The following is a 16,901-nucleotide window of genomic DNA, read 5'->3' as shown; positions in this document are numbered from 1 at the left end:
GTATAATATATATATATGCACGTGTGTGCCTTTTCATCCGAGCGAAGCGCCGCCGCAAACACAGCCACCGGTGCGTGAAAAGTAGCCAATGAAAAAACAGCACGGGCTAAGCTGTTTCGATGTGAATTGTGTATAATATGTTTGTATGTCAAAATTGAAATTAAATTTTCAATTACACCCAACACAAACCAAATTAATTAATATCTTATTTTCGGATGTAATTTTCACCTGTTTATTACAACGATTTTCTACATAATTGTATCTAATTGTTTCGAAATTATAACGACTAAGAGTCACTAAGGACATTAAAATATGTAGTATTTTTCATAATTACTTTTTTTTGTTTATAGTTCGTAAAGTGTTAAGTTTTTCGCAAGCCGTAAATTCAAAGTTATAATAAAATATATAGGTACGCTCTTTAGTACGAAAGAGATTCAAATCTACATTTTAACATTATATTATCTATCTAAATAATAAATGTCATTATAAAATATTTGTCATTACAATATACAGAAAGTAAACATTTAAAAAATTACTATTCAAAAGTCATATCATATCAATAACTATCGAATTGTTAATAATTCGATTGGAGTGGATGATACTACTATATCATCATAATCAGTTTCTTTGTAACACGGAAACACGGTTTGGCACAGTTGTTAGGCTTATATAAGTTACAACATTTATCAGGCATCATAATATACGAATGGAAATCGAAAAGTTGACTCACCTATGAGGAGGCACGTACGTGGGAGATACCATAGTATTTCCTGTGCTCTTTATTAACACAGAAGTGTAACGGGTTATCAGCATGGTAGTATCGCCTTCATGGGTGCTGCGTAGGATACACAAACACACTTTTAATATGTACACACAGATAAGGCAGATATATATATATATATATATATACGAGTATATACATAAAATAGAAATATCGATTTTGTACACAAAAAACGACGGATGATGTATACGGTTTTAATGTATTGCGGTCGGTATCGAAACGGTTTAAAGTTTATGGAGGGGGGAGGGTTGAAGAGACACAAAGGCGAGATAATGGCTTATCAGTATAAACAATAAACATCATAATATTTTCGTGGATACAAAGACTTAACACTCTCGACGCCGGACCTTAAGCGAACGGTCATATTTGACTTAGAACAGTCAAATATTGGTTCTACCTAAGTAATTTGGTGACGAAAAATTATGAAAAAAATATACCGAAGACGATGTTTTACTTGATTTTACGGTATACCGAGGTAAATTTAAAATTATGTTAGTCGATCTGAAATTAACCAGTGACGTGTGTAAATAATTTCAAAAAAATTTTCCTTTTTTCTTTGGTATAGACATAAAATTAAGTAGGAATAAGAGCGTATTCAATCACGTACACTGCAGTGTACAGTAAATGTGATATTAAAACCAGTTGCAATGACTCTTTGAAATAATCCGATGTAATAATTTTTATTGGACAAAAACGAAATCGGCAATTATGTTCATCGAGAATATTAATTCTTAATTATTGCAGCATTATAATTTTGATTAAACAGCAATAAGCGATGAGCTAATAATAATTAAGTAAATTAATTTAAATTAAAACTGGCAAGAAAATTATTAATATAACGTAGAAACAATATATTATATAAGATGGTTCATAAGAAAATTATTAATATCTTGACAATATTGTACGGAAAATCCCAATTATCGAATGTCAACTATAAAAGGATGAAAAAAAAAATAAGAGAAAGTAAACGACCATTGCAGTGTTTAAAGTTTAACGATTTTTTCTTTTTTTTTTTTTTATTCATTGCGTATTACCCGTTTCGTACTCGACCGTATGTGCTATAATTGACATCGATTACCATTTTTATCCGAGATCGACGACGGACCGCAAAAACTCACGGCACCAAAAAAAATCGCCAAAAATTATTCGACCGAAACACTAAGCGAATGATGGAACACAAAATCACAAACTCCGGGCGCGTTCGAGCACTTATCAACGGCGTCTATATACGTGTGCAACGACGAGCACACACGGCCGACACACAGACACTGTACGACGTATTGAAGTATTATAATATTATGTATATACACGGCATAAGAGTGCGTATAATAATAATAATATACCATATAAAACGCCGCGGAACACACGCACGCACCGACTAACCGGTTGACCGACCGATCGATACACGCGAGGCCCTTCTATAATGCATACACGTAGGCGCGCGCCGTCCGCCCACCCATCTCCCCCCAACACACACACACATATACACACACAAGACAACTCGAACACACGCACCCCCTTCCGAAAAAAGAGTGTAATATAAATAACCGACCGCGTACTATTCATTATGCGTGCTCAACATCGGAAGACGAAGATCAGCTATGATGTATATTATATAGGTGTATATTAAAACAGTTGCAGCTGAAGAGGTTTACCTTATTATAGCAATATGGCAATAATACCTGCGGAGATGAACACACCGCGCGTATAATGGGCCACGTATCACCGACCCTCGCATAATATAGGTGGCACAATAACCGGATAATCACCCGAATAATAATAATAATACCGTAAGCATATATTATAAATGTTTGTTAGTGTCGTGTTGTGTATAATGTGTGTACACGTGCGTCGTGCTGTAGCGGTTGCTGTCGCGCGATCGCGGCATTTAAGCATCACGACGACGGCGACCCAGAGGTCTTGTTATACTGTGTTATGCGGGTTTTTTTTTTTAGTTAGTTTTGTTTATAATTTTTTTTTCTTTTTTTTTATTCACTGCCGATGAACTCGACAACAGCGCGTGTCCCATGCAGGTATAATGAATGACAATTTTAATAACAATGCGACACACGTAGTGGGAATAAATGCATTCGTGAGTCTGATGTTTTGTAGACCACAATAGAGACGGTGGGAAATACAATGAACTTAAAGTTTAAGGTTCCGAGTTTAATATGCATACAAGAATGCATTGGTATATGTTTATGTAATGACTAATGTGAAATATGCATCCCTCCGATGATGTTGCCGAGGGTTAAATCAAAAAAAAAAAAATTTTAATATGCATCTCGTGAAAATTATTAAAACAAAAGCGGGTAAGTGGATGTCGCTCTGCTGTACATTAGGTGGTGGGATGGACATCTGACTATGGTAGGTTACATCTGAATGCAATGATATGTATCATTGTATACGAAAAACGATTCTGAACGGAGATGATTTGCCAGTCTAGGATATATTATATTTAAATATTGTCATATATTCTATTTTAAAACAAATATTTTATTTTTCAATTAGGACACATTTTGCATAAGGCATAATTAATCAATTTTTCCAAAAACATTGCATGTAGTTATCATAATTAATAATACCTTATATTATCGTAGATATACATATATACCAGGTTTGAGGATAAATCGTTATCATTACGCGATTTCATAAACATTGAAAGCTCAAACACTCAAAATATTTTTGTTATAATGACGCTTCAAATTTTCTCTATAGCTATTTGAAGCAAAACTTATGGAAAACTTAGTGTTGTATTTTTAATCCTTAGGTAGTTATAAACACAAACATTTTTATGATTTTTCAACTTCAAAATTACTTGCAAATTTTCGTGTTTTCGACAGATTTCGTAAAAATTTGAACTATATAAACGCTTATAAAAAAAATTATGACTAACGATTTTTAATTTTTTTAGCTACAATTTATTATTGATTATAAGCTACAATTCATAAGGAACCTTGTATTAAATTTTCAAAATTTTTTGGTCATCCAAAATTTTTTTACTGACATAAGTTTGAAATTGAAGCATTATTTCGACTAGTTATTCTGTACACAGACACAAAAAAAAAACACACACACATCATTGTAAAATCAATACATTCATCACTTCGTTCAGAATCTAAAAGTAGTTTTTATACTAAAATACTGTTGGTAAAAAGGATACATTACATCGAAAGGGAATCTCAACTATACTTTTTAAATATTATACTATTTCCTAGTACTAAAGGAGGTATATTATATCAAGATGATATTTGCAGTGCAATACGTTGTGTTTAAAGTTGAAAATTAATAATTAATGTCTTACATGTTAAGTTTTGTATATTAGCAGATATTAAACGATTTGAACAGTGATTTTAAATTATTTCAATATCAATAATAAATATAAACTGATTAAAATGTCTGGTTCATTTCAATGAAATTAATATGCTAGTTGAAGAGAAATATACTTGGTAAAGATCACATCACGAAAGCACTTCTGTCAATTCGACGAGATGGAACATTAAAACAATAATTAATAATTGATCAGTCGTGATTAGTTCTCAACATAGTTATACGTAAATAAATAACTATTATCACATAATAAATTCAAAACAGTATAAGTTAGAAAGTCATACAAACAATGACACAAATAATTTCTAATACTATATATACTTAGTTGTTGATTGTATCTAAATTTATGAAAACTTTCAATAACACTAAGTAGTTTTTCCAACAGTAAAGTATATGACATACATATTATATGTATATATTTATGTACCTACATTGTACTTGGTAAGTAACTTTCAGTGATAATTTCGGAATCATATTTTATTTTAATATAAATACTGATAGAAAAAATTCATTTCATATTATAATATAATTATTATTGACATTTTTATTATCATGGATTATAAACACCACCCGATACTATATTTAAAACCATTTCATACATTTGCATACCGTCACAAATTAATTGCAGAAATATTCAAATTAGTCATACGAAAATAACTTTTGCACATTAATTAAGTCTTGATCATGCACCGTAATGAAAATATGTTTTCTAGTTTAAAAAAATACTATTATATACGATTGTGGAAAATTCGCAACATTCAAATTAATGAAAATATACATATTTTTAAGTAATTAATTGCATTAAACGTTTATTACACAGTACAAGCATTTTTAAATTACGTAGGTTATGACTAACTATAGTTATATTAAAGTATTTTTTTAATTCATAACTTAAGACCAGATTTAAATTTAAATGTATGTAAACTTCGTATTATAATCAGATAAATAAAATCTCAACAAATATATACCTATAATTGTAATGGATTAATTACTGATCGAGGCTTTCTATTTTACTTTATTGCTACTAATAGATATTTTCTACGTTTTTGAAATTTCAATATGATAATATCAATCATATATTATATATAATATATTTACTAGGTACTACAGGTAGTTAATTATATATATTATTTAGATATTGAAAAAGGTACAAAACCTTTTTTTATTTCAATGAAGATAACTAATAATGCAAACATAATTATAACATATTATGCAGAATTAAGCATTGGTTTAAAATGTTGAAATATGAATATGGACGTATGACCACAGAATAGACACAATGGTGTGACCTATAAATTAAAATAAAGGATAAAATTATGAACAATTGGGTGGTTATTAAGTTGGCTACTAAGTTGATGTAGCTATATAAATAGATCGACAATATAATAAATTGACAGTCTCAAAATATTTTTTACCTTGTAATTTTATTATTGGAATATGAAGTTAGATTATTGAACTTTTATTATGTAACTTGTACTATTTAATTCAGTTAAATTCATGTTTAAATTTTTGAATAATTCGGATTATAGTGAACAATAAACCTAATAAACTATTACATACACTATTCATATTTCATAGTGCATAATGCCTATACCTATATAATATAAAATGACGTAAACAATTAAACAATAAGTTTCAATCGACCAATAAAAATATAATATAAATACACCAACGTGTGCTTTAACGCAAGTCGTACATGTTGATATAAAATTATTTATATTTCATTTTAATGTATGCAGAGAATAAATTAATAATAAAATACATGCTCTAACTTTAACGTATTCGTACAAAATCTAACCTTCTAAATCCATGGCGTTAGATGTGTAGTGTGTACTTATATTGTGTATGCAAAAGGGTCATCGGGATCGACTTATGGGGTGGAGTCACCCTTTTTGAAATTCAGATTTATGTAAGTTCGTATGCCCTCCTGTTACTAACACGCAATGCGTTATAACGTCGATTCGTTTACCATTTGTGTTTTTATTTTTTTAAACAACAAGAAACGATTTGCGTTAGAAGTAATAAAATACCAAATAAACCGGTTTGTTTGCGATTACTATTCCCCGACACCCTCTTTTTATCGTTATAATATGTGCACTGTTCAGTGTATGTAGTTACATTTTTTTATGATGGTAAAATTCCATTTGATTTTGTTAAATTTCTTAAATTTAAATACGATTTCAATCGAATCAATCGAATTTATGAGAACGATAATTCGCGGCAACGGTATAAGACGTTTTAACGTGTTTTTTATGTAAATAATGTGGAATTTATCATTTGTGTGTGAGCAGGCATATGTTTATAAACAATACTTGTGTAATTATATGTACATTATATTATAGATGGGCATAATACTTGGCATTTACTTTTTTTCTCCATTAATGAATGTACAACAGTCGTAAACTGAATTATAATTTACAGTTTAGCGTATTTCATTATTTAATTTTATTATTTTTGAAGGAGTGTCATAAGCATTTGACGACGCGTGTGGTTGCTGCGGTCTGACACGTGTACTGCTTTACTATTGAGAGGGGGGAGACACTCGAACCGAAATCATAATATAGTTATGTGTTCACACACATCCACGTTATGTTTAAATTTAAAATGCATAATGTGTAGGATAAAAATGTAAAAATATTTGCAAATCGGGCCTAAATCAATGTATTATCTTGAATATAAAACATTAAATAATAAAGTCAACTTCCATCGTCAATGAGTCCATCGTATAATTTAAAATATAATAAAAAAAATATCGAAGATATCAAGTTTTGAATAATACGTGGGATTCTAAGCAATCAAACCCATAGTATTGATCGACGAAAACAAGCTGTGTCACAAGTTCACAACTTTGGTCAGCAAAACTTCAATATTCTGAACAGGTCAAAATCAGGCACTGAATTAAATTCTGAAAATACATCTGTGTTACATATTCGGGTAATGTATTGGCATTTGGCAAGAAGAAAATTCCTTATTTTCAAAACGTGCTATGGTGGTTTCAGGACCATCTTTGAGCGTAGAGCATATAAAATGTAATCTCAAAAAGTCTTCCACCGAGTCTGATCAGATATACTCGGACAGTCACCCACGCCGAAGTCATAAATATATAATAATGGACTGAATCCTTAGAGTATTACTCTCTGGGGTTTCATTATGTGTGCGAGACATCCGACACTTAGCCAACCACTCGGTTTCCAAAAGCAAAAAAGTGTGTTATTTACTTCCGATAACGGCTTTATATACGAACAGGAAAGAAGACTCTTAAATTCCAGTCTCCAGAGAATTTATATAAAACGATGGGTTATATGTAATTCAAAAGCCTATAACGACTTACAAATAATATTTATGACACATAATGTGAGAATTAGATAACTAACTAAATTCCTATTTTGAATTAAATAGTATGATGTTATTTTGTCTATGATATACCATTTTATATGTTTTTACAATTAATTTTATTATGAATATGACGTAATCTTATAACAATAATAAAAGAATAGTTAAAAAATTATAACTCGTACACCAACTATAATAATGTACCCATAAAAATATAATAAAATGCATATTATTTTTATGCTATTATCATTTACGTTCATATTTGACTCTCATTTTTTAAAAATTATCAAATTCAATCATTTCTAATAAACGCTTGGGTAATATACTTTATATTCTATAAATGAAAAATGTTGTAACATTTAACGTAAAATGATTTCAATTATTTTTATAAACTTTCATTGAAAAAATATATAATTATTTTTATTGAAACGAAAATTCCATTGTTAAATAAAATACACCAAGGACTGTATTTCACTACCTATTATAAGGGGCTGCAGAAGAAATTAAAAACCAAACTGCAGAAGCCTATAAATAAAACGATGCTCAGCGTGGGGTCTAGGGCATTTCAGGGGACTCTTTACGAAATGAGAAAACTTCAAACGATATTGGGTCGTATACAGGTGAGGACAGAGGTGTAGGTGCATCCCTGGCAACTTTTTCAACATCCACCCCCCTCCGTCGCGATTAATGGTAGTTACAACTCAAAAACAGCAGGCGCGCAATGTTATAGACGTTTGCTTCCTATACATAATGGGCCTACCTATAATATTGCCCCCAAAAAAAATTTACGCACATACGGATCCCTTTAACTTTCTACGCCTATAAATATAAAATTACTTTGCAAAAAGTACTTTGGAAGATAAGTGTGGTTTTTAGCATCCCTAAAAAATACATTTGTAAAATTTGTTTTGTATATTAATAATTTAAGTATAAAAATAAAGAGTTATATCGTGTTCATATTTTATGTGGTAGATATCGTAAATTCAAAACACCATATCGAAAAATGAATCACACTCGATATAAAAAAACTAAAATAGTGTTTTATATAAAATATAATCGGTAAAAAATTATGAAAAATAAATTAATGGAGCATAACGAAATAATGTTAATTGATAAATTATAACTAAGACTTTGAAGAATTTTATGCAATATATATAATGATACCTAGATTCGTTTTTAAAGCATTTAGATCATTTTTCAAAATGTAATTTAAACTAGAATATTTGTAGAGGCCTATCATATTATACTGATCAAATAATATCAAAACTTTAAAGTGTAGTAGTTATATTATGAAATAATCCATACTAACCGTATTCAAGTCCACCACCATTTATTCATATCAACAAATAATAAAATAATAAGAGTAAAGAGTATAGATAACAGTAATTGTATTTTTTGTCTTCTGAAAAAATATCCACCATTGCAGAACACGTTTCCGTATAATTTTTGAAATACGTTTTTTAAGATTTTTAAGTTATCTCTTGCAATTTATTTTTAAAAAAAAATCACTAGACATTATTAAGATGATGAACTTGTATTTTGGAAAAATATTATTAGGTAGTTGATACTATATAAATTAATAGAATAAATTAAACTTAATTGAACTATAATATTACTTTTATATATTTATATATTATATTATATATATATTATGCTGATATTTTGTAACATTGGGTGTGTTGGATGATTAATTGAAGTCGTTTATAAGATATCAATTTGTTTGACAGTTAAATTAAGAATACCATTGAAAATATAATGCCTACAATATAATGTTAAAATACAAATATGTATATTAATATTGAATTTGTGTACAACGCTAAAAATATTTCACATGAACTTGATCACACTTACGCATTATACCTTATTATACATTAATATTTGAAATTTTAAGTATATATAAATGTATATTATAACCATTCATAGCTTGCTATAAATTTAATGGGATATCGTGATGTATACACTTAAACGATAAATAATTGTACGAGTATAAACCCTTCATAAAATTACCGACAAACTGCAATCTAATGTGTGGCTGTTTTAAATCAGACTTATAACGTTGTTAAACCGTCATCTTGGACAAGTGTAGATATTGTAATATAATAATATAAGATATCATTAAATACTGGTACTAAATTAATATCAAGATATCATAACACTATTAAAGACGAAGGTCAAATGGTATTCATCGTGAACGGATGGCTGTGGCCTGTGTCGCGACATAAAACTGTCTCTGGCGTTTAAACACAACGGGAATAACGTACTATAATGTTCGAGGGATTTCGATACTTAAACACCTAACACTTATATTATGTTCAGCCAAATGGGGTAGGTGAGTGGGTTGAAAAAGCTTTCGATATAGTGCGATTTCCATTAACATGCAGGGTATAGACTCTTAAGTAGAAACCGAATGGTAGTAAGGGAGAGTGAGTACCATACATGGGTTTTGTATAATATAGCCCACCGTGGGTATTACGTTACTCTACGTGTGGTTGTGTGTGTGTGTAATTTTCAGGAAACGGGCATTGCAGGGGAGCGAGTAACACGAATATCTTCCTTGTTTTGAATATTTCGGCGGAAAGGGCTGCGACCGATAAAACGCGATTTACAACATTGTGTTAGGAACGTATAGGAAATTTTAATTACGAACTAGCCGCATAATGGCACTGGGTGATAATGGCCTTGAGATTTATGAGAAAATGTGTGTGGTTAATAGAACACATTGTTATAACTTATAAACAAAGTTTGGCAAAAGCCCTTTATACGCTTTCCTAAACGTTATTAAAATAAGAATTAAATAAAAGCGTAAATCATTCGAGCAGATGTTTTTATCCTTTCATTACTGCAGACTAGTGTACATCTCCTCTATCTAATATTGATAACTTTTCTAAAAGTGTCAACAAATTAATTCAAGATTAATTTAATACACATATTAACTGAAATTTACAGCTGGGGTACAGGGATATTATCGCAGAAGTATTTGTTGTATGGTCAGTTTCCAATTATATAATTAAGAAAACCACTTAGCAAAATTTACGCTATAGAAACTAAACATTCGAATGTAATTATTATAACTAATTTTAATTACTTAAACGAAAAAGTAACTATATGCGTCAGCGTACAACCGTAATAACATTTTATTTAACAGAAAAAAAAAATGTTGAATACTGTGTTGTTGGTAAAACAATTATATTTGAACATAAATGCGAAATAAACGAGATAGAAAATTATAGTATCTATAGCAAAACGACACATATACACGCAAAGAGTTATGGAATTGAAATTTTCAATATAATAACTCTTTTAGGTAAGCCTATCCAATGACTAGTTAAACGTGCAAAGGGAAAAATAAATCTTTCGATCTTATTATTATTATTATATATTATATTTTATCTCTATTTTTAAGATATACTCACGCATACGCCACACTCACGATTGTACATTAATCAAATTCATCGCGCTGGTAATACGCCATAGTATGCGAGAATTTCACGGCTCACGTTCCTTTCTCCCGCCCCAGCGGTATACGAGCGTGTTGATAAAAGTTGGATTGAAAACCAAGTTATTTATGTCTTGTCAAAAGTTTAAAGAAACACATCTTATATCGCTAAGTCCTATAAGCCACCAGTTTTAACCCCAAAAAAGTCTTTGTCGTAATAATAAACAATGGTAGTATATTGTATGATTTACGCTGTTTGAGGGTAATTCCTTCGCACTTTAGTATAATGAAATACGAGCGGGTAAGGGTTTTTTATAACATTGTGGATCAGGTGTGTACGGAATAGGTATCTACGTTAACTTTTATTACAGTTTAAAGTGTACCGGTAGTTTGATGTCTATATTTGAATCGCTATACTAAGTGACTGTAAAAAATGATGTTGGAAATATTCAAAAGGTTTTATGACTGTGTTTTCAGTAAGAAACCTTTCTGGAAACCTCAATTTATTTAAGTGCCGACATAACGGCAGCAAAATTGTCCAAGATGGTCGAAAAGTAGGTAAGAGGAGGCACTACTAGACATTGATAACGATGTTTACTTAAACGTATGATAGCCAAAAGCACTTGACTGAATGTTGTTTACGATTTACCTGATGCTGCAGTAGCTATAATAAATAAAACGCGTGTAAGTGTACCCAAAATACATTAATTTATTTTATTATAATATCTTTTTTTATTATTATTATTTATATCTGAATTAATAATATATTTTTTTAATTCATACACAAATATAAGTATTAAGTACCTCCATCAATTTGATGGAAACATGAAAACATTAATACACCTGGTATACCGATAATAATATTGTATAGTTTACCTATTTATAAATAAATAAAAAAAACTCTCTGACACATACAGTGATACAACATTAACTGACCCATAATCTATAAACATTAGTTTTAAGTATTTTAATCGTCATACACATAAATAAAGGTTTTTCTTTTTTATTTGGTAAATGTCCAACTGAAATCTCATCACTTGTAAAAAAGCGTTAATGAAGTATGTGTCCGTTTCCGTTCTTTCTTTAAGATTTTAAATATCCAGGATAATTAAGATTTTTGCGGATTTACTGATTAATTTGGAACTATGTTGCCAACATACTGTTTCTTTAAATATTATATATGAATGATTACTGATGTATATTTAATTGATGGTATAATACTCGAAACTCGATCATGATAAAATCAATTCAAAAAGTTAGTAAATAATTCTCAGTTAAAACTCATTTATTCACATATTTTAAGTAATTATTATTCACAATTAATTTTAATTAAATCACATGCATACATTTATAAATACATACAACCATACAAATCTAACACATTTAATTTTATTCTGGAAAGGTTTTGAGGTATATAATGTTAATATATATTAGATTGTACCACGATTATAAAAAACTAATAGTGGATTCTACACACTCAGCCACTATTACACAATTGAATTGAATCATTCGTAAAAGGGAAAATATACCATGGTAATAGCCAATAATTATAAATTATAATAAAAGTAAAAGTGATGTGTGTTATTTTAAGAAAAATAATTTCATAAAAACTAAGCCTAATATAATTAAGTCCTGCCCATTGAAATAACTTATTAAATTCATAAAATTGTGATATAATTATAGATAAATATTATATATTCCTATTCCTTGATTGCCATTAGTACCTACTTAGCATAGTTATATGGTATGAAACCTTAAAAAAGTCTACGAATTTCAACAATATTTGATCGTTAGATTATGAGATTTACAGTAATTTAATAATTTAATTGTTCTTGTCGACAATACAAAGTATAGTAGAGCAACTGAATTTAATAAAATATAATTTATACAAATAAGCAATATTATAATAAATGTAAGTTTAAAACAACAAATATACTTACAGCCAAAGTAATATGTATATTGTATTAAAAATAATATTATGTCTATATTCTATGCATAGTTTAATCTTTAAATAATTGAAAGCATAAACTCGTTAATTCGAAAACAGAGTTTCAATTTAGAGGGAAACTATTTTCAAGTTTGAACTGCATTCATTTTACCCATTTAATTACCAAAGTTCAACTGGAAAAAATAATGAACGACATGTTGACATATAATTTTTCCTATAAAAGCTTTTGTGGAGTCCAATCGTTTTTGTTCTTAATGGGGTTTGACGTAGTTTACGAAAATCTGTTAAACTGATATAATAAGCCAATTACGAGTCTAAACACATAACCCCAGCGTTGAATATTTTGCTATGAATCAGGATGAAGTAAGGTAAGCATAGAATATATAATAATTATTAGTAGATTTATGCGAAATGACCGGTCATAATCGGGGCTGCTGCGGCAGCTAATTGTCCACAGGCACGGTTTTATTATCCAACTGAGCGCCCGTTAAAACAACATTCTAAGGCAATAATCCCATCGATATTTTGTTGCTCCCCTCCAATATTCGAATGAAATATAATAATGGTCACTCCTCCATACCACCACCTCATACTCAACTATCGGATTATGGTTCAAAAATGTTATATTACATGCATTGTAAAATTTATCGTACACACAAGAGGGGAAGGCACTGGATGTTCGTAATGAAGCCATAAATTAACATCTTGATGACAAGGGCACCTCCACTGCCACCCTCACAACACAATTGCGCGTAGGTATGAACCACAATTACAATAACAATTCATTATCGTAAGCGTGTATATATAATGATAAATATTTGGAAAACACGTCGGTTGCAACTGGACTCGAATATAAAAACATCGAATTTATCCAGCGTACTGGAGAGTTTAATATAAGTTATAAACATATAAAATGAGGAATTATTATTTGATTTGACATGTTAATAGGTATTATAATTTTTATTTATGTTTTTGGCATTTTTATGAAAAGTATCATACATACACGACAAAAAAGTTAAATACCTATCTAATACATCTAGATTATTAATGATTTAAAAGAATCTAATTATTTTCGAACTATAAATATGAGTTCAAAAATTCAAATTGAGAATGAGTAAATCTCTATAAATACTTCACTGACTTAGAACTAAAATCATTTTAATAGTTTACTATTCACTATTAGAAGAATGAGATATATAGAGTAATTAAATAAATACAGACTACTTAGAAAAAGTTTGATTTTACATATTTTAAAAACGTTATACCTACATATTTGGAAAAATATATACATTTTAATATATCATAAAATATTATAGTATTTGAAGGTTTAATGTAAACTTAGATTTTTAGTAACACTATATATAAAAATTGGAAAATTTCCAAATACGAGCAGTTGTTGTTTAATTAACAAATAATTAACATATAGTTTTTTTTAAAACAAACACTTTTAGATACATGTATGATAAGAAACCATAAAATTAGCAATAATCGCCTTTCTGTTTCAAATTATTAAAAAAAAATACAGAAATTTCAATATTTGATGATTATAAATGACAATTAAAAAAAAAATATCTTCGAGTTATGAAACTATCTTACTATCAATATAAATTGTTATTAAAAATCCAAAAGTCCTGAATAAATATAAATATAAAAATTTAATTTTCATTCAAAAATGATATGTTAAAATATAACTCATAAAAAGTGTAATTTTATCCATATTTAAAAATCAAATTCATCAAATTATAATCTAATTATTTATCAAATTTATACCAACACAACCGAAGGTAATGTCTATTGGTACGGATAATCAATAATGTAAATTAAATTATAAGAAACGAAAATAATTTAAATTGATTAATAACATTTCAATAACTAAAAATATTTATAAAATATTCTACTTATAATTAACACTTGCTTTAAATATAAATTTTATTATTCTAAAAAAAATGTAGCAACCTATTTAAGTTATTACACTGAACGAGATTTAATTTAATTTTATGATTCTGTAAATTAGCTAATGGATACATCCTGTAGGTATACAGTACTTCCAAAAATTGAAACTTGTGCAATCATTTTAAACTAGGCAACAAAGAATATTTTATATATTTAATTCATGAGAACTTTACGAGTTTCGAGTACTGAATTAATTTAATCTTTGAGGAATTAATACACTTTACACAAACAGTATTTTTTAGAAATAAAAATATTTTATCCAAAAATATATCAAATTGATTTAAACACTCCAGGAAAATACATTACATGCTAAAGTTGTGCGATCTATAATTATTTGGTAAAAACTAACCTAAAACAAAATTCAACAACAAAAAAATTACCTAAGCGGATAGTATATATTATTTATGCTACTGTTTATCAAATTATGGGTGCAAAGTTAAACATTGATATTATTTGTCGAAATATAAATTTATAATAACTTGAAATAAAATAACATTTAAATAACTCCATAAGCTTTTCTTATATGTTACTCCTCTCTGTTCAACATTCGGATTTATGTGCTTTCAATAAAAATTGTTCAACTTTTCAGTTTTCTAGTGCTCCGAAAAGTGAAAAAGTGTATAGGTCTTCTCCCCTGCAAATTCGCCATGGGAATTCCCATAAAAGCGATTTATGATCAAGTCCGGTATGCGTTTTATTGTGGCCGCAAAAATGTCGTATAGACGCGTTTAAGCCCCGTAATAGAAACAAATAAGAATGACCAGCTAGGTTGTTATTTACACGGAACCATCCCTACAGTCCTTAGGGAGCTGAAAAGGTCTAAGGCCTAAGCAAAAATGTACGAAAGAACTCGAGATACTAAATCGTGCTAACATAAAAAAAATGCGAAGCGCTATCCGGCGCGTAAAGAGCACCACACTACAGCAAAAACAATGGAGGGTCTCGTTCAAAATTTAAATGGCCATTTTTACTATCTTATAAAGTATGCAATTTTAAACAATTGTAGCTAGATACCATATGCAAAAAAACTTCTTTTTAATTTCAATATTTTTTCCTTTATATAAATTAAAAAAGTAAGGAAAAGTATATCTACTATCAATAAGCATGCCATGGATTTCAAAATTCGTATACAAACCTAACACATTAACACATTTATTAAATATTAAATTATCTGAAAATGAACAAAAAAAATTAAATAATGTAACTTTTTATTTTTTAATTAACAACTATAATCGAAATGTAGTGAAAATATTTATACAAATTAGGTACAGTATCTAAAGTACAACAATAGTATTCTAAACATTGTTTTTATATTACCTATACAGTTTTATAAAGCGACTAAAAACTATTAACTAAGATATACAGCTTTTTTTATTTGTTTACATGAAAAAATGAATATCTGAGTATGTAAAACTGCTATTTCTTTGCATTTTCCATTTCTATTTACTTCCTATTCCGCCTTTTGATTTCTGTCGCTTGAGGCAAACAGATGAAACGTTAATATGGGAATGTGACAGCTGTGCGTCTGAATGGAAATCTTTGAGAACAACCCTCTTTGGCTTTGGGTAAAAAATAAAAACTCTCCATTTCAAAATCGTAAATATACCTAAAAAAAAAGAAGATTTTTCTCCAACACCGATCTGCTTTTTTAAGTATATATTTCTTCAAATGCCCTAACTTATCAAAGTAGTGACGTAGAATCAAAATGTATACCAACTAATGGTTCTGAGTAATATGTCACTTGTGATGGAATACTTCTTATATCCTGTGCAATGATTAATGACCTGAACAAATGTAATAAAATATAAAGTTGTCAGAATTATTGGACAGATCGACTTTTATGAAATATAAAATTATTTTTGACTGCAAGAGAAGTTGGAACTTTTGTTTGGTAATTTATTTCTAACTTATAAGAAAAATGAGTTTATTTTACGGTTTTGGAAATTTAGAAAATTATAAATACAAATTATTAGAATGGACTATAAAATATACAGACGGCGTGTTAGATAGGCAATAACACTTCACATATGAACAGAACAGGATAAAAATTATGTTATGTTAAGTAGACAAAACACAAAGTCAAGGAAATGTATAAATACAATTAACAAAATTATTTATAA

At 28.8% G+C, this 16,901-nt stretch overlaps 1 protein-coding gene across 5 annotated transcripts in view; it reads right to left on the bottom strand.

Moving 5' to 3' along the window:
• The window catches only part of spri (Src homology 2 domain-containing protein sprint), a 93,775-nt gene that overhangs the window by 56,794 nt on the left and 20,080 nt on the right, over positions 1-16,901 (bottom strand). Inside the window, exons 1-2 of one of the 5 annotated variants that reach the window (XM_015520196.2) lie at positions 1,816-2,138; positions 731-835 (exon numbers count right to left, since the gene is read on the bottom strand). The exons of 1 other annotated variant lie outside the window; for it this stretch is intronic. In XM_015520196.2, coding sequence (XP_015375682.2) covers positions 731-835; positions 1,816-1,862 — 152 coding nt within the window. In that variant the 5' untranslated portion in view covers positions 1,863-2,138. Of the gene's footprint in view, positions 1-730; positions 836-1,815; positions 2,139-16,901 lie in introns of those variants that run through there. 3 more of the 5 variants (XM_015520197.2, XM_089225519.1, XM_089225518.1) reach the window with 3 other exon arrangements.

Source organism: Diuraphis noxia, unplaced genomic scaffold, assembly GCF_037042655.1.
Source record: "Diuraphis noxia isolate RWA-SAM2 unplaced genomic scaffold, SU_Dnox_SAM2 contig0004, whole genome shotgun sequence".
NCBI classification, from domain to species: Eukaryota; Metazoa; Arthropoda; class Insecta; order Hemiptera; family Aphididae; genus Diuraphis; species Diuraphis noxia.
The sequence above is the reverse complement of the archived record's forward strand: the minus strand, read 5'-3'. Positions and strand labels throughout refer to the sequence as shown.